Genomic DNA, 23,896 nt, shown 5'->3' on the forward strand with positions numbered 1-23,896 from the left:
CTACTTAAACTAGCGACTTGCTTCGACTTCGCTCGTTTTTTCAAACCATGATTTATCGCGCATACTGAAGCTGCCTTCAATCATATTGCACAATATAACAGCCTAGCATTTTTTCCAAATTATGTTGGAGTCGGCTTCCAGTCTCACCGGATGCGGAGAATATCAGTATTTTACATGGAGCGACTGCCTATCGGACCTCCACAACCCAGTTACTTGGGTATTAACACGATACCCTTCGGTAAGACTGGTTATCAGACTTTCAAGCTTCTGACTACTGGTAACGACTGTCAAAGATCTTCACAGTCAGCGTATTGCACTCGAGACGTAATCCCTTCTCAATTCCGAGAGAAGACTCTTTGCCCAGAAGTCTGTATAATGGTAATGCTACATTTATTTCTTTAGGTCGGGGAATAAGTCTTTTCGCATTATAGTATGTATGAACTTGTAATAAAATCTCTTTGGCTGCGAGAATCACAAATGAGTGCACGGTTCATTAGGTTTCTTTCAGTGAACTCGTGAGGTACCCAAATATCGAGCTGTTTTGTGTAGAGAAAATATTTTATTACATACATATTATAATGCGAAGAGACTTTTTCCCCGGCCTAATATTTATAAGGACACAATATCTCGATAGAAGGTCACGGCTGAGATCGTACTATTACAAATTGATCTAATTTAGATCATTGACCTATTTTACCATCGACCAATCTGTAGTACCTATGAGTAAGCAGTTATCGTTATCCTAATAACATTCTATTAAGATGATTACATCATTCGACCACCAAAAATATCGCACTACTAACTATTATTCATACATTTGTCCTGCTAATTTTTTTACTAGAGCAATGATTGTATTTCAGTGGTGGGATTTAACTTGCTGTGACTCTAGCCAAGGTATTATAAACAAGTAATAACAAAACAATTTTAAACCTAATTCATCATCAGCCGTTTCTTCCAACTATGTTGTAGTCAGCTTCCAGTGTCACCAGATGCAGCTGGATACCAGATATTTTACATGGAGCGACTGCCTATCGGACTCCAACAATCCAGTCACCTGGGTTATAACACGGTACCCTTCGGTAAGACAGTTTGTCAGACTTTCAAGCTTCTGACTGCTGGTAACGACTATCAAAGATAATTGAAAATGTCAGCAGAGACCCACAATTTAACGTGCCTTCCGAAACACGAAGGATCTCAGTATGTATAATATCCGTTGACAGAAAAACCTCTGTAAGCGTAGCTTGACCTGAGAGATCAATCTATCTCATCAATCGAGAAAACCTGATTATACCGTTATAAAACCGGTTTTTTTTATTATATCTTATAATATTTGTAGAAGGAAGAAGACACATTGTTTGTATAAAATAACAAATCATAAATGAATAGACGTCTTCTTAAAGGTAAAAAACCAGATGCTATTGTTGTGAAGCAATTTTTGGATTATAATCTATTGCGGAAAATATTTTAGTAGATAATACGTTTTTTTATGAACAAACACCAAATAGATTCTATTGTGGTCTGGTACTGTATGCGAATACTGAACACAAAATCTCGGGTTGGTTTTGCTTAATTTTCTTAAAGGGTTAACTTATCATGTAATAATATTAATGCTTAACTTAAGTGTATTTTAAACACTTCTGTCTCACTTCACTTACATCTAAACAGTACACATACACAATCATAAAATTAAACTAACTAATAGAACCTAACTTGGTAATGTTGGAAATGAAAGAATTTAATAAAAATACTAGTTACGTGTGGCATTATATAGAAAAACCAAATATACAACAACCAAATATACACATAACTCTTACAAACTAGAACGGGTAAGCCTACACCGCGCCTAAAAAATCAACCATATTATGCTAATCTATTTCATTGACATACTACCTTGATCTTCAGTAGTCAGAATGAGGTGCTCGGACGCACTTGTGTTCTTGTGTTAGCAGTTGTGTGTGTGACATAAACATTGTGTGTGAGCAACAATGTGTAAATTAATAGTCCTAGCGTGAGTATTACGTGATGTTATTGAAGTTATCTTGTTTATTTGATAAGAATATTATTATCTGTGTTCAAAAAAATATCTTCCGCCTTTTGTTAGAAATAGTGGAAATATATTTCGTTGTAAATAGAAATCTATGTTTTTGATTTAGAAGGAAAATTCTTATTTCTTTTTGTGTCAATTTCAGTAATAATTATTATAAAAAAATTTACTCGGGCATTATGTTAGAAATTACCAATCATTATCACAGCAAGTGTGTTAAGTAGTAGTAACGGGAAAAAGCAACAAATATTTAATAATCATAACAAGTTTGCACGATAGATGCTAGTAATAGAAATAGTATAAATACGAAAATCTGTAAATATTGACCATTTAACAGAACGATAGCTAATTATAGTCACCGCAAATATCTCTATACAGTGCTACGATTGTTTAAAGAGACTCCTTTACTTGGAGATAGTTTAAAATCTAGGGTCAGAAACAGGCTATTATTTTGACGAAAATCTCTCCTTTAAACTTTTTTTAACCTATGTCTTTCCCATTGCTAGGCAAGGGTCATCTCTCGAACGATTGCATAGAAGATAACTCTCTCCAGACAAAACTATTGAGATATTTTACACAAATAACACGCGCTGCAAGATGCTATTTGGTTTGTTTTCTTATATGGAGTTAATTCTATTTATAGTTCTACATACATAGGCTTAGCTGTGATGTCACAATTAGCGTCTTCCTATTTTGTAGATTACAATAAAATTAGGTCAGTCAGGTGAGTCAGCCTGCGACCACGGCGAGTGCAACCTGCGCCGAAACGTTAGGCATTTTAAGGTAAAGTTAGGTCTCGTTTTATGAGATTTTCAGCTTGGATGACGAAAGCTAAATATGTAAGCAAGTAAAAGCTAAAAATAGTATATATTTGGCTATAGTTTAAAATGATTTTAAGTCCCCAAGCTGCAATTGACAAGCATAATTTTGGGCGTTCCCCAGAAAGGGGAAAGTAATGGGTTAAAATAATTTTATTTTAGTCCAGTCATATTTTACAAATCTAAAACACAACGCATACCTATACCTAAATAGAGCTCATGGCGTGTTGTAAAACATCAATGAATGAGTAGGAAGATAGAGAGGAAAACGTTTGGGATTCCCCAAAATAATACTGGTATGTTAATTTAATACAATTTACATGTAAGACTAGCTGATACGCTAGGACCACGTTATAAATAAATTGACAAGAGTATCTGTGATTTCTTTTGCCACAAAATTGGTTGTTGCTTTCTATGCTAAAGATAAGTAGAGAAGTTGAAGAACTCGTAAAGCCGTCGGTTCTGTGCCTGATCTCTTATTGGACGTATCGGTTTAGCAGTCCAATCGGGCTTTGGGAGTGAGGGAATGGAGAGTGTACCTGTGTATTATGCGCACACTTGAATACTATAAACAAAGTCCTGCACAGATATGTGGTTTTAATAAAATTGGCTGCCCGTACCTTACCGTACCCGTATCGCTCAGGAAAATATTATTATTCTTTGATTATAATCTTCTGGTTATAAGCTAGGTCCTTGTTAAATTTCATAAAAATCGGTGGTGCTGTTTAGTATAAGGGCGTTTACAGCAAAACCGGTATGCCCGGCTTATTCTGTAAACTCTGCAAGCCGTTCAGCTCAAGCCAGCGGAAGCCGGCGGACGGCTTTGGTGAATAATCGCCTTAACAGACCGACAGGTATTCGCATTTATAATATATTCTAAGTATGAATAGGACATATAGAACGAGGAAAATTGGTAATATTAGTAATGCTTTGTAAATTGCCGACGAGTGACTAAGTGTCTATTTTCATTTCCTTATCTATTTTAAATAGGTTCTTTATAATATCGCGTCTGTTATTTCCTGTTACGTAACATTTTTTACTTAAAATATCACATGTCGTAGTAACTGGGCCTTTTGACAATATTTTTTTTTTTATCCTCCAATAGTCTGTTAACTAGACCTTTTGACAAAGTATATTTTTTTTATCTACCAATAGTCTACTTAAATAATACAAGTAGTCGTATCTTTTTTACAAACATACAAAACAATGGACGCATGGTACAAGACCCGTTGCAAATATTTGTTGATGACAAAAAGATTTGATTGGGAATCGAATCTTCGACACTCAAGACCAATACCAGCAAGTATCTTATTCGCTCCACCATGGACTATGATTTTGGAAATAAATATTATTTTGTTTGACACGGGAATAGAACACGTGATCTGCAATCACATACATACAGGATATTAATTTTACGATCTTTTCATTGAAGAAGTAAGTAGTCATTAAAGTTAATTGGGAACATAATGTTTTAGTCATGAAGTGCTACTCAGCGGTAGTTAATTAGAATCGTACTTTGAAAAAGAATTGCAGTCGCGGTGTCTTTATGAAGAAAATAAGTCTGTCTTTAAACTACGTTTATAGAAAAAGTACACCTTAATTAACTATTGAAAACAATTAGACATGTTATTATTATTTTGGTAAGTTCATAAATCAAAGTTTTCTGTTTACAGTATGTGTCATTTAACTTTGTGTTTCTGAATATAACGACAAGCCGCTGCGCACAGCTAATTAAGAATAGTAATAATCTTGGTTTAACTGTAAATTACATGATTTTGCGATTTTTTCGATAGAACCATAATTTGGTTAAAAATGCAGCACATATTTAGCCCTACGAACTACTCTACCTTAAAGGTGGAGCTCTCGCCAATAGAAGCCAATAATAACAATAAGTTAAGCCGTTTCAGAGGTAATATTTCATACACATCTGTTTACGCCTTCGGGTTTGACAGGCGTGATATTATGTATGTATGTGTTCATTATATTATAATAATTTTTGTATTGTATGTAGCATTCATTACTGTATACCTTATGTGTATTCAGAAACAGGCAATCCTTAAGCCTATTTTTTGTCTGGCACGAAAATCGAACCTGTTACAGTTGATTACACTTTTAGATCAATGTCATTTTTTGTCTAAAGGAATTTATGTAACAGGCATTTAACGAGTGTATTGCTACAGACAACTTTTATTTCCGAATTGTATTTTTTGTTACTGTCGATAAATTTTGCACAGATATCTGATCAGCGCCTCTAGAGGGCTCTGTAGGAACTATTTTGGCAGTACATTTTAAATGTCAGACTCTCGAGACTCGACAGTATCGACTGTAGAGAATTGCGCTACTGTTCTGTTCAAACAGCGCGTGCGTGAGTTCTCTTAGTATAATAAGACTAACTTATACACATAGATCCTCCCATGCAACTTGCTAATTGTGAATAGTAAGTATTTGGGCTACACCGAATCCTAGTCAAAATCAAATTAATTAATCTAAAAAGGACAAATAAACTTTCATCCACAGCGATAGTTGCCGAAATATTTAGTAAACGCAATAGACAAATTTTAATCCATCGCAGTCTCTCTACAAAGTATGTGTATTAGGCAGGTTTAGGCTTTGAGACTAAAAAACTTTACATACACAGCTTCGAAAAGTCATTGATAAGTTGCCATAACCCTCGATCACTTGAGTGGGATATGAATGCTTAGAGAATTCGGCTATCACGAATGTAAGGTAATAAATACGGCATTTTATTTTTGTTCATGGTCACGGCAAATATTTTGAGATTTTTAAACCAGTTTGTTGCATAATTTTAAATGTCATTGACAAGGTTTGAACTCTAACGCGTATATGTCTAGACAAGCGATCTAAAACTTTATACAACCATTGTTCATGCATTCGCTGAACAAGAAAACGATTTTTAATCCTCCCATTAAGGCCAGGTTTCCACCAAAGCGGTAAGGAACCGAGACGAGAAAAGATCTCCGCTTTGGCGGAAACCGGGCCTAACTTTGCCAGTCGTTGTTCGCAGGACTTTTGGTTAGTTATATTTTTGTGTGGGAATCGAACATTGAAGAATTGAAGTGTGTAGTGGTCGAAGTATTGCGAACACTTAACAACTATTGCGCCATGCCAAACTCCCGACATTGTCTGCGTTGAGAGTACGAAACTTGCATTAAATCCATCTTCGGGACAAACTGTCGCACTTATAATGTCAGTAGGATTATATGGGCATTGCCATATTTGCCAAAAAATATTGTAACATTTGCTCATTAATAAACCACTTACAAAAATTATCTTTAGGTTTTTAAATGCTTTATGTTATAAGATGAATGTAAATATTATGTCCGTATCTAATCTTTAGGAAAAACATATTGTATTGTAGTGTAGCTGGTATCAGCATTAGTCAGCGGTCAACTTTTAAATGTTTTTTTAGACTTCCGTAATAAACTGCACGTTTGGTACAATGGTTGACGTGGTCACCTTGCCGCAATAACCGTAGCGCCGTGTGTATTAAATATATGTCCTGGGTGGGATTCAATCCCACCCAGGACAATTATTTAGCTTTGTGTATTCTTTTCCTACATAGGTATGTATTTTAAAGTGCAATATTAGGTCGGGGAAAAGTCTTTTCGCATTATAGTATGTATGAACTTGTAATAAAATCTCTTTGGTTTCAAGAATGACAAATGAGTAACTACACGCTTCGTTAGGTTTCTTTCAGTAAGCTCGTGAGGTACCCAAATATCGAGCTTTTTGTGTAGAGAAATGATTTTATTACAAGTTCGTACATACTATAATGCGAAAAGACAGTCTTATTCCTCGACCTAATAAGTACAATTATGTTTATCAGTTGTCTTGTTACAATAGTACAAGCTGTGCTTAGTTTGAAATCAGATGTCCGTGTGAGAGCCGTACAAAATATATTTTTTTAAATAAGGATGCTCTTGAGCCTTCAATTATAGATTTAACTTTAAAAAAAATAAATGTATTTGATAAAATGTTATGTGTTTTGTTAACAGTGCACTGATATGCAGTTCTTCAGCTGCTGAATACAAGTTCCCGTCAGGGTTCATGTTTGGAGCAGCGTCGGCGGCGTACCAAGTGGAGGGTGCTTGGAATGTCAGTGGTAAGGTACCAACGCCTTCAATTATACTTAACTTCATACATCATAACATCACGCCCGTCATACCCGAAGTTGGTAGGTAAAGGTGTAAATAACACTACTGTTTCGCCATTTACAATATTACATAATAATGTAAACACATCAAATTATTATGTGTACAAGTCGCGAGAGTTTAAAATTGATAATTTACAATATTAGTTCCATATAACATAGGAAGAACCTATTGCCATAATTTACTAGACTTTTTCGGGCTACTATTGAGAATAATCAAATACTGGATCGCTGATTACGACAAGCAAACGTTTCACATTCAAAATTGCTTCAAGAATATAGTTCCGGAAAAATACGCTAGGGGCGCTGATTATTTTTCATACAATATAATATGTCCATAGATAGTCGACGGCGATAGATAACCGCAATCCGGCTTTTTTACCATAAATATTGGATATCCAAAGAATATCGCTATCAGATTTTTTAGATAGTTCGTGCATGCCATGGTTCTTTACTAAGTTGTTAAACTATAGAATTTTATAGTTATATAGCGACTAACAATGTCAATTGTTTCTACGCTCATTAAATACTAATGAACGCGAGAATGTTTGAATAAAGATGAAATTTTAAACGTCCAAGATATCAGAATTATAGGAATTCTATTGTTATTCATCACAAAGGCTATATTTTACGAGTTTGCATTCCGGGTTGACTGGAATTCGAGAATTCCAGATAAGTTTTCGTCTCTCGTCTTCGTCCAGAGAAGACTCTGTAATCATATTTCAAATAACTATAGCACTTGCCCAGCAGTGTGATAGTGACAGGCTAAAAAACTATAACTAAAAGGTTATGGCTATTCAGCTCAAATGCTCTAATGCTAGCCCTGTGAAAGAAAACATTGTAAAGAAACCCTGCACTCCATTAAGTTTTAAGCGGTATACAAACTCACCAAATCCGCGGTTGGTCAGCTTGGTAGACTCGAGGCCTGACAATTAGGAAAGGTAATTTCTGCAGAAGATACTTGCCTAGTAGTCAGACAATGAAGGTTAATTTAGGTTAAATTATTAATTTACTAGCTGACCCGCGCAACTTCGCTTGCGTCACATAAGAGAATGGGTCAGAATTTTCCACGTTTTTGTAACACTTTTTTCTGTTACTCTACTCCTATTTGTCGTAGCGTGATGATATAAAATATGCTTTTTTTTCACGAAAAATATTCTCAAAATTATTTACCTATATCTCATACTATGTATAACGAAGTCGCGCTAAGGCATATCCGCCATTAAAACAGTTGCCATGACAACGAAATTTTGTTAATTCAATGTCATTATGATTTTGATGATTCGCGACTTCGTTCGACACCTGAATTTTCCCGGGAAATGCGTCATTTTCCCGGGGTAAAAAGTAGCCTATGTCCTTTCTCGGGTATCAAAATATCTCCATACCAAATTTCATGCAAAATGGTTCAGTACTTTAGGCGTGATTGAGTAGCAGACAGACAGACAGACAGACAGACAGACAGACAGGCAGACAGACAGAGTTACTTTCGCATTTATAATATTAGTATGGATATGACGGCCTCCGTAACGCAGTAAAAAATATTTGTGTTATCCACAAATAATTGTTTCGGGTCTGGATGTACTTTGTGTCCGTTGTTCGTATGTTTGTAAAATTAAAATCAATTTCGGCAGGAAGCCCTTGCCTAGCCTATTGCCTATTACTCATAATGCTTTGGTCTTTTCAGACAAAGGTGAAAGCATCTGGGACCGTCTCCTGCACACACATCCAGAACTGGTGGCTGATGGAAGTAACGGTGACGTGGCTTGTGATTCCTACCATCTGTGGCAGAGAGACATCGAGATGTTGGAAGAGATGGGAATGAATATGTACAGGTAAGGAGATAAATTCATGCGTTTTTTATATAGAAGACCGAAGAACGCCACTTATTACGATCACTACAGACTTATTATGCTTCATTCGCATCCAAAGATCAGCAACTATCTACACTTATATAAAATGCGAAAGTTTATCTGTCTGTTAAATTTTCTCGGCTAGGATTGTTAGGCTGATTTTTGTTTGGAAATTCGGGGTCCAACGTATGCTGTTGCTTTTTTCGAACGTTATCTTTTTCCGAATCATTCAGTTAATTGCGTGAGGGTGGCTTTTCCATGCACCTCAGCCTACACCTTCACAAAAAAGCATTTAAGTTTATTTTCATCCCTAATAACATATACAATACATTTGCAGGTTCTCAATATCCTGGCCGCGTCTACTCCCGACTGGTTTCCCCAACATAATCAGTGAGGACGGCAAGAGATACTACAACGACCTGATCGATGGTCTACTGGCAAAAGGCATCGAGCCTGTTGTCACTTTATACCACTTTGATTTGCCGCAGCCTCTTCAAGACCTTGGTAAGAAATTCTCGTAGCATAATATAATAACGGCACGTATAATATTAGGCACTTCTATCTGTCTGTTCCCAAAGAATCAAAATCAACTGAAACAATTTTTATAGCGGTTTACGCTAGCGCTGATCAGATTTTTATACAAAATTTCTTGATAGTTAGCCGGTTGTTGATAGTCGATAGTGGTAGAGAATCGCGGTACAGTAGCTCGATTCTCTACTACTATCGACTACCGACAACTGGCTTGACATCAAGAAATTTTGTATGAAAATCTGATCAGCGCCTCTGTCGGGCGTCGTAGGAACTATTTTGGCAGTACATTCTAAATGTCAAACTTGCGATACTCGACAGTACCGACTGTACAGAATCGCGCTACAGTTACAGGTATGTATACATCAATGTTTTCCTTCACCATTAAAAGAATTTCGAGAAAAAACTAATAAAAACGTTTCTGAATCATTAAGTACATGTTTTATTACACTATAACCAATATTATTGTTTAACTTATAATTATTTTAATATTACTCTTATGTTCATTTAAGTATTCACGGCTGTTTTCTTTAAAGATGAATGCCTAATTGTGATAATTGTTTTAATTGTGTGAACATGATCACCTTGTAAATGTGCGCATTTAAATTTATGACAATGCCTTGGTTTCATTCACGATTCTCTATACTATTTTAAATTAAATGTTATATATGAAGTTAATCTCGGTTCGGTATTTAAGATGTACTGCCAAAATAGCGGCATCCGCTAGTGGCACTGATCGAATTTTTATACAAAATTCGTCGATAGTTTACCGTCTCTTTTTGATATTTCTTGTTAAAAATACTATTGCTCTGAGAACTTTGGTTCCGCTTTGGCTTTTACAAACATCAAATAAAAGATATAAAGTATGCATATAAAGTACAACTAGGCTTTAAACAACAATTTGCAGATCAGACACAATTACATATTGGTTTCGTTGAGATTCTAGGTTTACCGCTAATAAACATCACCATAAAAGATGCAACAGTCAGTCTTAGATCCAATCAGAATCCAATCAGAACGCCCTATTTTCATTCTCTACTTCGGTTGGGCGACCAATATTATAATTTAGACCCTACAACAATTCAAAAGCCAAAAACTTACTCTAGCTGCTACTGACTTCTTGATTCTAGGAGGCTGGGCGAACCCTCTCATCTCGGACTGGTTTGCCGACTACGCTGACGTGGTTTTCTCCCTCTACGCTAACAGAGTGAAGATCTGGTTGACCCTCAACGAGCCCATAGGCATCTGCGAGTCAGGCTACGAAGAGATGGCAGCACCGTACATTGACGATCCGGCCGTGGGCAGATATTTGTGTAATAAGAACACTCTGATCGCTCATGCGAAGGCTTATAGGGTTTATGATGAAGTTTACAGACCTATGTTTAATGGTGAGGGAAGTTTGTTTTAAATTGCTCTTATTTAAAAGTTTGAATAATTAATTAAATATTTTTATTTCTTATTTTAAAAGACAATTCCCGCACTAAGAATTGATCTTGTGTCTAGTCTAGTTAGAAGAAAGATTCAGCACATTGATTGTCAAAAATAAATAAAAGTTCTGAAAGTATCATGGAGATAGTTGAGGACCCGGAATCAAACATGGTAATTTCTAAAGAAAAAAATATTTTTGTAAAAGTTGACGGTGGTAAAAAAGTATGAAATTGATCTTTTACAGGTAAAGTGTCGATCGTGACGCTGTTCTTGTGGTTTGAACCGGAGACACCTGAAGACATAGAGGTCACTGAACTCGCCATACAACATTGGGTAAGAGGTAGAAATGTTTATCAATTTTTATTATGATTATCTCCTTAACGACGCTTTCGTCGGCAAATGTCTACAAAAATATAGCGTCGTGAGCACGTTCTGAAATTGTCAAGTATAGCCGACTAACTCTTTAAGAAACAGTGATGGCCATTAGGTCTAAGAATTTGTCTTCCACGCAAGTGATCGAGTTAAAAAGTAAAAAGTGCGAGTTTGTTAATCACTCATTTGGTTTTCAGGAGGGGCGCTATGCTCACCCAATATTCTCCAAAGAAGGTGGTTGGCCCAAGAAACTGGAGGCGGTACTGCTGCAGAACAGCATAGAGGAAGGCTTCTCACATCCCAGACTGCCGCCATTTACTCCAGAAGAAATTATCCTAGTTAGAGGTACTTTCAAAATGTTAACGGGATTACTTCGTGCAAATCTGTTGATGTACTGACGTCCATAAATCTTCTATAAATCATAGCAATATTAAATGTTCTCCTGATCCGTATTCGGCTGCGGCGACCAGTTTAGTTGAAACTAGCCAACTACACATGATACTTAGTTTATATAGTGTCCAAGTGTGTGCACAATACACAGGTGCACTCGTCATTCTATCACTGTCATAGTCCGGACGGACAAACGACACAACCATTGGTCGACCAGGCGTAGGACTGGAGGCTTAACGTGTTCTAACGGGCCTAACGTGTTTTAACCATTATGGCATGGACTTTAAACCATTTTTTTACTTCCAGGAACCTACGACTTCTACTCTCTGAACCACTACACCACAAGATTGGTTCGTAAAGTCACTCCTCGCCAGGCTGCCAAAGCGTGGCCTTTCTACGGCTCTACAGAAATTGGCATGGACTTTGTCAGTGACCCCGCGTGGAAGAATTCTATTCTTGACTGGTTTCAGGTGAGATTTTAAGGAAGTCCACCTTTACAGCCCTCCAGTTCCTTTATTTTGCATATCGTTTCAATCCCAAATAATTGGTATTTAGTGACATATAATTCTTGATAGAATAAACAGTGGCTGCCTCAGTGGCGCAGTGGTTTAGGTCACCACGCCACTACAAAAAAATGTCCCCTTATCACATTTGTACTGGATTTAAAGCCTAACTTTTATCTAGTTAGTTTAGTGGTTTGTTTGTTCACATGCAATATAGCAGCAAGTACCATTCTCGGGATTTAGGTATTAACATGCTCATGAAAATCAGTTCAGTTCTTACTCATTTAAAATTATTATTACATATCCTGTACGTGCTATTTTCATCATTATCACCTTCCAGATATACCCTGAAGGTCTTCGGAAGCAGCTGCACTGGTTGAAGACCACGTATGACGTGAAGGAGATCATGATCATGGAGAATGGTCTCGTGACCGTAGACCCTGGTCTCTATGATGTGGACCGCTTGGAGTATACCAGGGATTATTTAGAACAAGTACTTTTCTTTTGAAATTATAATAAAATCAATTCAAATCACATCACTTTATTGCGAAAATGGGTAAAGGCAGTAGTTATTGAGACAAAATAATATAAGTGATGTTTTTCGTATTCGTTGACAAGCTGGCTTCGTGTGTGCTTTTGAAGAAATATAAATATTTGGATTTTTAAATAAAATCTACCTACTTCATATTTTATCATATAGATCTTACTATTTATTTTAATATGGATTAGTGTAATCTTCATTAAATTTATTTTATTATGGATCTGGCAATCATCACGGATGCTGCCAGTTTAACTACTTCTCAACTAATTATATCGCAAATTTCAGGACACCCGTTCTGTGGTGTGACGTCACAAGAGTATAACGTATTATTTTTTTCAGATCGCTATAGCTATAAACGAGGGTATACCTATAACAGGGTACACTGCGTGGACGCTGATGGACAACTTTGAGTGGCTGGCCGGCTATAGGTAAGATCAAAAATTACTTTCCCTATGCTGGGTTTAGGCCTTCGGGTCCATTGTTTACCATGCACCCAACACTTTGAAAAGTATTAATCGTAAGTTGATTAAATACTGGTTCTACAACTTAGTCCGAAAAGTGTAATAATAATTAGAAATGCTTGTATTTAGCATGTTTATCAAAAAAATCTATACTAATGTTATTTCATAAGTATAGATTTTTTTGGTAAAATGATTTTGTATTACTATAAGACATAGATACTGAAAAAATTGGGTTTGGTACCATCAAACCACCATACATGTTGTTTGCTTCTAAACGAATTGGACTCTCATATCAAGAATAGGCCTCAGATAGCTATAGACAACCATAGGTAAAAAGACCAAAGAGAAGTAACGAAAACTCATAATAATGCTTTTAATAATTCAACATAATATTTTCTTATTTTCCAGTGTAAAATTCGGCTTATACGCAGTAGACTTCAATGATCCAAATCGGACCAGAACTCCGCGGGAATCAGCGCGGTTCTACGGAAGCGTAGCGAAGAGTCGGATGTTAAACACTACTGTTACTAATAATATAAGCTTTATTTTATAGTTATTTATTTATTATTAAATTATTATATTATTTATGAGTTACCTATTGAGTATTTCGAGGAAATATAGAAGGCTGTGCCCTGATAAGGCAATAATCTCATATGTCATCAGGGAGCGAGCATAGTACTTCCTAGTGTTGACACGATGAAAAATAAAACATTTATAAATAAAGATTAAATAAAACTAAAATTAAGCTTTTTATTTCAAAAAGTCATTATTTTTATAATTGTATTCGTTGTTTAGTAGTACTATGCATTACATAATCATTAAAACCACTAACCCTACTTGGTCAGAGTGGTCATTTGAAAAAGGATAGGACCCGTTGTGTGCACAAAAACTGCTATGTTACAATAGAATCATACTTTTATTACAATAACACAATAATGTAGACTCATCCTATCTTACTTTACTAAACAACTATTCCATTAGCACGTACTTGTTGAGTCAACGGTGAGACTGTATTGCATGACATTGGCAGACGTATTGACGAATCAGGCTCACGTGGAGCAGGCAACGCTGCACGTAGTTTCTGCCAGAACCACGGGTCACTCCATCGCAAATAATTATTTGTCTTCACATAACGCCGCAATTCATCATCTAGTATCAACGTTTTAGGATCAGCCAGCATCACTACGATTAAACGTGGCTCAGCTGAGTGCATAACCTCCGCATGCGCTTCGCGAAATTCCGCACGAGCCCATGCGGAATTCAAAAAATGTTCCGATACCAGTGCTATAGTCCGGCGTGAGTTGCGTACTGATTCTGAGATAAGATGTGGTATCCACTCGCCCGGTACCCAGTCACGACTTTGTAGACATATACGGTACGGCATCGGACCTTTTTCTAGTCCTTCTATTAGTTCTTGTACGAGGGTTTCGTCGTCGTGTGCGTATGAGATAAAGGCATCATACTGACGGTCGTCTGGTTCTTCAAAAGGACGGGATAACCAGCCAAGACCTTTTAAGACTGCAAGGAACTGCGTACGCCAGTTAGGGCAAGCCACACATAAGCTCAAGACTATTGCTGCCAATAACAAAATTACTAGTACAATAATTAGAGGCAGTCTCGACTCGCAATTTTCCCAACGAGTACAATTGACTAGTATTATATCCTCTAAAGTCAGGTTGCAGTGTAGCAACATATTGCTATTATTTAACTCAAGGCGTTGTATCTTCCCTCGCGCTTCCAAAGTCATGTTTTTAGAAGATTTGACAACCAACTCTCTCAAGTTAGTTAAGTTTGTTAAAGCGGGAGAAGTGTACGTTGTGTCTGTGTTTATCAAATACAGTATCATAGGGTGTATATGTCGTAAATGAGGCGTTGCATCAAATGTATCAGAAGCTATACGTAGTTTAGTACAGTTATTAAAGGTAATTTTTTGCAGGTGTTCGAAGCCAAGGAGATCGTTTACGGCCAACTCGCCAGTGAGGTCATCTAAAAAAAATTTCGATACGGTCAAATACATTGAATGTTTGTAATATGTCTGCAACTGACTTTAATGTAATCGGGGGTCAGGTATACCAAGATGTAGGTATGGATGTGAATGGGGCAAGGGAGGTTTGTAAGGGTCGTACCAAGAGGCGTTCTTTGGTCTCTACCTATCGCTATGGGAAGATATTATGTATGTATGTATGTATTATATATCCGATAACTCTAACACCTTACGAATATTATAAGTAAACCTGTTTGTTGATTTCTTTTTACATAATATATTCTTCTTTGGAAATAAAACTGCATAACCGATGTATTACGTAGGTAGTCAGTTACCAAAATAATGCAAAATGATACATAATTGTATGACACATCTCAATTTAGTTCAACAGGTTTGAAGTGCGTTGCCTCGACCCCTTTTAAGGGTTCGGTTCATCGCTTCGGTACAAATGATGTTGTAAAAATATCAGTTTTAAATTTTATGGTGAAGAGTGAAGTGTGATGTTAAAGTTCGTTATAAAATTAATTATATATGTTATTTAAAAAATAAGAAGAAAAGTTTAATTCCAACTAAACAATAATTAAATTTTCTGTGCCAAAATAAATGTAAAAAAAGAGATTTCAAATTAACTTCTCAGTATTTAAAGAGTGAACTAGTTAATAAACAAGTTATTTAGAACTATTTGAGTTTGACCATTATAAACCGCAAAAATACTAATAATACTAATTGTTTGACGAAAAGCCTGCACATGAGTAGCATAAAATAGGGATAGCTGGCGTAAAAGAGACAAGGCTTATAAAGACAAGGCTCTACAGCGGGGGTGGGTATCGAAAAATCTGTGCAATGTTATAATAAAATCATGAATACCATACCAATTAATAAATCACTCTGTCTATTTATCAAAACTTTATCAAAATCCGTTCAGTAGTTTTGGAGTTTACACGAACAAACAAACAGTCAGACACGCAATCTTTGTTTTAGGGCCTGTAGTGATTTAAAACGTACTTATATTATGTATAATTGAATTAATTCCCACAGACCTTCAGGGACACGACTATGAGTGACTATTAGCAATATGTCTATGGCTTGATTGGCACCATGGATCTAAAATTAGATTCCATAAAGATTTGACGTGAAGTCTTTTTATTTAATGAATGATTTATTACTCTCTGTGATCGGTTTGGTAGTGTATAAGTCTGCTGGTCCTAAGGTTTCGGGTTCGAATCCAGATTTAAAATATTCTTGAGTATTTCTGAAGAGAAATTTCCACATTTTGTTAAAAGCTCCTTGCCCAGTCGTAAGAGAGTTAGTTATAAGATAAAAATTGAATTTATTTCTGTTGCCCTCTTTTTTGACTTTTTATATTTCAGTTAATTTAATCTATCTTACTAATTGCTAATCAATTATATATGTACTTACGGCTTCCTAACAAATCATTATGTGTGTTGGTAAGAACGGTGTGAAAATGGTGAGGTTACGTCGTATGGGTAGACGAGATAGTGCCAGCTTATCTTAGAAAACAAATAATACCTAAGTATTTGAGTGTTTAGGCTGAACGCTGCCAAAGTTAGTTTTTACATTCATAGGTACATTTCTAAAAAGATACGATATTTAAACAAGACTTACATAATAAGCGCTTATTACTGGCTTAGTTTATATAAGAAGGTTTTTAAAACGGTATTTTTAGAATAGACAAATAAAAGTTAATCAAATTAATATTGTTTTATGAGTAAAGGTCGATAAAAAACCGTTACATAGAATAAATAACTATTACTGAGGTAAATACTTGTTTATTCATCGTATAGTTAGTGGTCAAGTTGTTCAAATCGCCCGAAGGGTCTCGACTGTTATCTTACTTGAATACAAGCGGTACCGACTTTTAACATACCCTCCGAAGCACGGAGACGCTCAGTTTAAATACCATTAGGCGGTTACCCATCTATGGAATGGCCGCGCCAACGGTTGCTTAACCCATAGATCGTTTACGGACAGGTGAGCTCAGCACCACACACACAACATAGCACGGGCCAAGAGCGGGTCCTGTTTTTAAAATAAACTTCAGACAAAAAAAATATTCGAGTGAAGTGGCGGTAATAAGTTAGTTCACAAAATGAAGCTAAATGAAACAATGTAAGACTTTATAATTCAATGTGATTGTAGATAATTAGAGACAATCTGATAACAAACGTAGAGTTTTTATAGTTAAATCTCTTTAGTTAACAAAATGGATTGCGTGCGGCTGGCTGTATTTAGGTAAGTGAATTAAAGTTTTAATTACTAAGGTTTTACCTGTGGATAAGTGTCGGTTAATCTATCAATTAGTATATCGACAGATTTTCTCACACATTTACTATTGCTTTATATATCAGATAAGTTATGCAATACTTATCTGCGAGTCTTGAAACTGACCGTTAAATTTTCATGTTGCATGTCTTTAATGTTACACAGGAATGGATATATTGACAGGATAACAGAAAAAGAAATCCATACTTCCATACTAATATTATAAATGCAAAAGTAAATCTGTCTGTCTGTCTGTCTGTCTGCTACTTAATCACGCCTAAACTACTGAACCAATTTGCGTGAAATTTGGTATGGAGATATTTTGATACCCCAGAAAGGACATAGGCTATATATCATCACGCTACGAACAAAAGGAGCAGAGTATCAGTAATTAATGTTACAAAAATGGGAAAAAATTTCACCCATTCTCTCTTATTGGACGCAAGCGAAGTTGCGCGGGTCAGCTAGTAGTTTATAATTAAAAAATTTAATACGGCATAATATAATTTTAAAATTTTATTATGCCGTGTTGATATCGTCATAATGTCTTTTGAAATTGATGCAACGCATGTAGAATATGTTTTAATTACTAGACTGATATAAAGATAAAAAAGTCAGAATTATAGTATGTATGGACATGTAATAAAATCTTTTCTCTACCTAAAAAAGCTTGATATTTGGGTACCTCACGAGCTCACTGAAAGAAACCTAATGAACCGTGTACTCATTTGTGATTCTTGTAGCAAAGAGAATTTATTACAAGTTCATACATACTATAATGCGAAAAGACTTTTTCCCCGACCTATTATTTTGTACACTTTTTATATATATTATATTATGCGGGAAAACCATATATAACTCGTAACCAGAGGTCCAGTATGACAAGATGGATGGATGTGAATGAGACAAGGCAATTTTGTAAGGGTCGTATCAAGTGGCGTTCTTTGATCTGTGATTTTATGTATGTACTAGAGGCCGCCGGCGACTTCGTCCACGTGGAAACCCTGATGCCTCGGGCACTCCGGCATAAATAGCCTATGTGTTATTCTGGGTCTTCAGCTACCTACATACCAAATTTTATTGTAATCGGTTCAGTAGCATTTGCATGAAAGAGTAACAAACATCCATACATACTCACAAACTTTCGCATTCATAATATTAGTAGGATGTATGTAAAACCTTATATAATCTTATATTTCCTTTAAGATATAAAAATAAAACTGTTTACGCATTTTATCATCGTAAAATACAATCTGAGAAACAGATTAAAGTTTCAACTCTTATATTATTTTGTTGTTAGTTTTAAAACTATTATTTTACATCTAATTAAACCTATTGTTGTTGATCATAAAACAGTTCCCAGCGGAAAACATTACAGTAAAAAAATATATTATTTATATTTCACTAGTGTATGTAAATGTAATATTCCATCCGTCTGTTACACCACCACAGCTAAATTCTTGAATCAATATTGGTGAATTTGCACAGCGTTTAAAAAACTTCCGCAACAAATCTAACATTGTTTATCTTTTAATATTTTAATAGGGTCTACGCGAAATTGCCCAGTAACGCGATTCTCTACAGTCAGTTCTTACGAGCATCGAGTATAAATGACATTTCAAATGTACTCCAAAAATAGTTCCTACGCAAAAATAGAGATTCTCATACAAAATTTCTCGTTAACTAGCCGATTATCGAAAGTCGATAGTGGTAGAGAATTACGCAACAGTAGTGAGGCAATAATGATTTATCATATTATTCTTCACAGTATACTCATCAGTGGATCATGGTGTTCAGTGACAAACGACTTGAAGTTCCCGGAATGGTTCAAGTTCGGAGCCGCCACTGCTGCTTATCAGGTCGAAGGCGGCTGGAATGCTAGTGGTAAGAAACCGACTGAAACCTCCTCTCGAAATATTTTTAATGAAATGTAAATAACAATATTATCCATTTAACTGACAGTAAATAAGAAAGCCTTTACTCTATATGTCACGAGTAAAACGCTGAATAGACTTTTAGATCAGGGGATAATTATTAATATACCCATATGCTTAAAATACTCACCTAAGCGCCTGAAATTAAGGGTATATGTAATTTTGTAAAAAAAAAATTTTTTAATAAATGTAAGTTTGGATAAAAGGATGCTGTTCGGGTTAAACAGTTTCTAAGAAGACAATTGCTTCTGCTAAAATATCCTTTCAAATATTTTCAGACAAAGGGGAAAGCATCTGGGACAGACTACTCCACCAACCCGATTTCTCAGGGCGAGATAGCGGTGACGTGGCGTGTGACTCCTACCATCTGTGGAGACGAGACATTGAGATGGCTGTTGAGCTAGGACTTGATGTCTACCGGTAGGACATTTAATTAAGAATTCATTTCTGCATCAAAATAGGTATTTTAGAGATTTAAAAAAATGCAAATTATACGGTAATCTGAGGGAAACCTTTGTCTGTGTACCTATAATTCTTTCATGATTAAACGGCCACACCAATTTCGATAGCGAAAATGATGCATATGTCCCGAACTTTGTCAATAATAAAAAGACTGGTACACACGAACGACTGGTCGACACAAAAAAAAATGGAGATAATAACATGTTGGATGAGAGATACTAATAGAGTAATACAACATAATAATATTGCAAATCTTTACAATTTCGCTTTCCAGATTCTCAATATCCTGGACTCGTCTTCTACCAAACGGTTTCGCGAACAAGATAAGTGAAGACGGCAAGAGATACTACAACAACCTGATCGATGGTCTACTGGAGAAAGGCATCGAGCCTGTCGTCACTATCTACCACTTCGACTTACCACAAATATTGCAAGATCTCGGTAATTGTTTACAAAATAATGCTATGCAAAACGAGCTTTAAACGTAATTAAATTTTTATGAGTTTGCTTGTGACCAAAGCATATGTAATTCGGTCAAAGAGCCGGGTAATAAAAAAAGTATAGGTAAGGTAGACTCGTTTTACATATTTTTATGTCGTCGCAAAACGCTGCGTCGAAACGAAAGTTCATAAGCAGAGCCAGAAAGTCATTTAACCGTCAGAGTCCTGGAGTCAAGCTTAATAAAAACCCTTTTTTTAAGTGTGGAAAAATAACTATTTATCTATTTATTCCATTTTTACGCACTGTTAAGTAAATTCTTTCTTCAAGGAAGACCTAAGCATACATTAAATGATGCCTGCAAAAGGCCATCATAGCACATTAATAGATAACCTTTTGACTTTTGTAAGTTTCTTAATTCGCAATATAGCTGTCTACAATCAGGCATATTTTAGACGCTCTCCTTTTCTTACAGGTGGTTGGACAAATCCCCTCATATCTGACTGGTTCGCTGACTACGCAAGGGTTGTGTTTACCCTCTTCGGAGACCGCGTGAAGACCTGGCTGACGCTCAACGAGCCGTTTGGTTTCTGCGAGTCAGGATACAACAAACAACAGGCTCCTTACATAGATGACGTGACGGTTGCCAAGTATTTGTGTAATAAGTACACGCTGATGTCCCATGCAAAAGCCTGGAGGATCTATGATGAGGAGTTCCGACCTAAGTATCATGGTAAGAACAGAATACACTATTGGAAGAGAAGAACTGTCGACCTTTTACGCAAGAGGTTGAGGGTTCAGAACCAAATCGTTATATTTTTGAAGTTATTGGTATATTAGACATTGCTTATAAGTAACTGTGACAGTGAAAAAAGTTCTAAAGAATTATCACGCTTGGGAGTTATCTAATATTTTAGAGGAAACGTAATTTACTGTGTTAAGAAGTTTTAGGACTTGCATTATCACGTTGCTGAAAAAGTTTCGTGTTGTTCCGGGTCTGGATCCTGAACCGTTTGCGTTGGAGGAGAATGAATGCTTCTGCAATTCGGATATCACTGTTCACTGCAATAACATTGTTTTTCAGGAAAGGTGTCCATAGCCTCGTTGTTCATTTGGTATGAACCCTTTACTCCGGAAGATAAGGAAGTTACAGACCTCACCATTGCATATTGGGTAAAGGACTTTATATTATTGACCTTTTCTTTCAAATAAACGTATTTGGTAAAATCAGCCTCGCCTTTCTTCTAGTCACCGGATGCAGCTGTATACCAGTATTTTACATGGAGCGAGTGCCTATCGGAAAAACGTATTTAGTAATGCTTTTTAATAATAGTTCTATTTAATGAGGGTGAGCCTTATGAAAAACCATAAGCTTGGCAATCTTATTTTGAAAACTAAAAATATTCATGTTATTAAATTGTCACAATAAAAATTAATAAAACATATGAATCATAACTTTAAACACTTAAATACAAGCAACTCTAAGACGACTACAAATGAACAGGAATATCGTAAATAAAAATCAAATATTTTTGATTATTTGTTAGGAAGGACGATACGGTTACCCAATATTCTCCAAAGAAGGTGGTTGGCCACCAACTGTGGAGAAGTTCTTAGCTGATAAGTCAAAACGGGAAGGTTATCCGAGGTCAAGACTCCCGCCGTTCACTCCTGAAGAGATTGAACTTGTTAGAGGTAAGAAATAACAATGGACCTGTGAAATGACAATTTTTTTTCTGTTATATTATGTTTAATGATAGTTCTTAAAATAGCAACTCAACAACAGCTTTATAGTCGTATACCGGGCACATCACTTAGCCCTGTACTACTATCAATAACATTCCAACGGAAATCAATAAAAAAATTAACACTGCTTGACCCGGGATTCAAACTCGAAACCTCTCGATTTGCGTTCGTACTGTGGATCAATTATATAGTTGTATCGGTAAAAGTAACTGTTATTTCTAACACTATTCTTGTGGATTCAGGAACACACGACTTCTACGGCCTGAACCACTACACATCTAGACTGATACGTAAAGCACGACCTGGTGAGAAGATCGGCACCTGGCCGCTGTACGGCTCTGATGAAATCAACATACAAATGGAGAGTGATCCGAGCTGGGAGACTACCGCCCTAGACTGGTTTACGGTAATTTCTACAAGAACCTTACTTATTTGTCATACGATTAGTGGAAAACATAGTGTCAAAGGTATCAAGCCGCCCATAGTTCTTTTACATGGCATAAGGTCTGTTGTCTTAGTAGAAAAAAGTCGAGACAAACTTTTAAAAATCGGAAACGTTAGATAATCGTAAGAGTGGTGATCAATCTAGAGTTAAAGTTATTTGAGCGAATGGATGGAAAACTCCTTGTGATGTGTTTTCTGAAGCACATAAACACCAGCTCAAATACGGCGAAGCGACAATGGAGTTGCAATTTCGTCTACGCAAGCTTGGCTTTGCCTGCATGCCGTGAGCACTCGTATTTAAGCAGAAGGTCACATTTTAATGGTTTATATAATTTTTGGTTTTCCAGTTGTACCCCGAAGGTCTTCGAAAGCAGCTACACTGGTTGAATCAGACGTATGGAGTGAAAGAGGTGATGATCACAGAGAACGGTTACGTAGATTTTAGCAAGCGGCTGGATGACTGGGGTCGATTGAAGTGCATCAGGAATTATTTGGAGCAGGTAAGTAACTGGTATACGTACATGAAAAAAACCTACTGTTACTGGTCTGAAAAGAACGTATAATGGTCACATGTTAGTCTTTGGATTTCAAACAGGTTCTGTGGTTAGCAGAAGAGACCGACATTTTGTCACTGTCGACAACCTGTTAAAAATAACTGTATGAAAAATGTAATAGCGCTTCTTTCAAGAAACGTTGAAAATTTACTCACAGAGATGCAATTTTCTTGTGTTGTTTTTCTTTTACCATTATATTATTATTTGAACAGTATAAGAAAGTAATTTTTGATTTTGAATTAAAGGAAACTATTTCTAACACAAATAAAACTTCGAAAAGTTACTGGTGATGTATAAAAGAATACGGGAATTATCGCGAACACGCATTTTACCTTAAAAATACCTAACGTTTCGGCGCAGGTTGCACTCGCCGTGGTCGCATGCTGACTGAAACGTTAGGCATTTAAGGTAAAATGCATGTTCGCGTTAAATCCCGTATTCTATTATACATTAAACATGCAACGCGAGAGTTTAAAAGTTATGAAGTTGTGTGTTGCACCAGATTTGGACCCCCGATAATTTGCCTATCAAACGAGTGTTTAAACATTGCTTCAATAAGCACAAAGCTATAATAATAATGTTACTACTGCATCATCAGGTACAACTGGCAATATCAGATGGTCTGAACGTGACAGGCTACATCGCGTGGACTCTGATGGACAACCTGGAGTGGCTCGGAGGATACAGCGTCAACTTCGGTCTGTATCAAGTGGACTTCGCGGATGATAACCGCACTCGCACGCCGCGCGAGTCTGCTCGCTACTACTCGCGGGTCACGCGCACCAGGTCCTTGCATCATGCGCATGAAGGACTCAACTATGTGTAGAATAATTTACAATAATAAATTTTAGAATTATTTGTATATCTTTTATTCCTCTATAATACACAAATACTAAAAATCACGACTATCTTGACGAGGCAAAGGTCAATGAACGTCACTTGTTT

At 36.2% G+C, this 23,896-nt stretch overlaps 1 protein-coding gene across 1 annotated transcript; it reads left to right on the forward strand.

The window, feature by feature from the left end:
• Window positions 1-1,898: 1,898 nt before the first annotated feature.
• Window positions 1,899-23,777, forward strand: LOC142982784 (lactase/phlorizin hydrolase-like). The gene is made up of 22 exons (XM_076129467.1): window positions 1,899-2,008; window positions 6,879-6,985; window positions 8,718-8,865; window positions 9,221-9,387; window positions 10,542-10,799; window positions 11,084-11,172; window positions 11,409-11,556; window positions 11,908-12,071; window positions 12,445-12,597; window positions 12,985-13,073; window positions 13,515-13,653; window positions 15,043-15,082; window positions 17,307-17,343; window positions 19,142-19,257; window positions 19,586-19,727; window positions 20,044-20,210; window positions 20,683-20,940; window positions 21,292-21,380; window positions 21,755-21,902; window positions 22,196-22,359; window positions 22,745-22,897; window positions 23,550-23,777. The coding sequence occupies exons 1-22, from the start codon at window positions 1,986-1,988 to the stop codon at window positions 23,775-23,777; spliced, it is 3,027 nt and encodes a 1,008-aa protein (XP_075985582.1). The 5' UTR covers window positions 1,899-1,985.
• Window positions 23,778-23,896: the final 119 nt, after the last annotated feature.

The sequence above is a fragment of the Anticarsia gemmatalis genome, chromosome 22 (genome assembly GCF_050436995.1).
Source record: "Anticarsia gemmatalis isolate Benzon Research Colony breed Stoneville strain chromosome 22, ilAntGemm2 primary, whole genome shotgun sequence".
In the NCBI taxonomy this organism is placed as follows: Eukaryota; Metazoa; Arthropoda; class Insecta; order Lepidoptera; family Erebidae; genus Anticarsia; species Anticarsia gemmatalis.

Excerpts from the sequence above, each read along its gene's own strand:
- LOC142982784 (XM_076129467.1), top strand. The coding sequence starts at position 1,986 with ATGTGTAAATTAATAGTCCTAGC. Across the intron at positions 8,866-9,220 it reads ATGGGAATGAATATGTACAG|GTTCTCAATATCCTGGCCGC; the intron begins GTAAGGAGATAA and ends ATACATTTGCAG. Across the intron at positions 20,941-21,291 it reads GTTCCGACCTAAGTATCATG|GAAAGGTGTCCATAGCCTCG; the intron begins GTAAGAACAGAA and ends ATTGTTTTTCAG.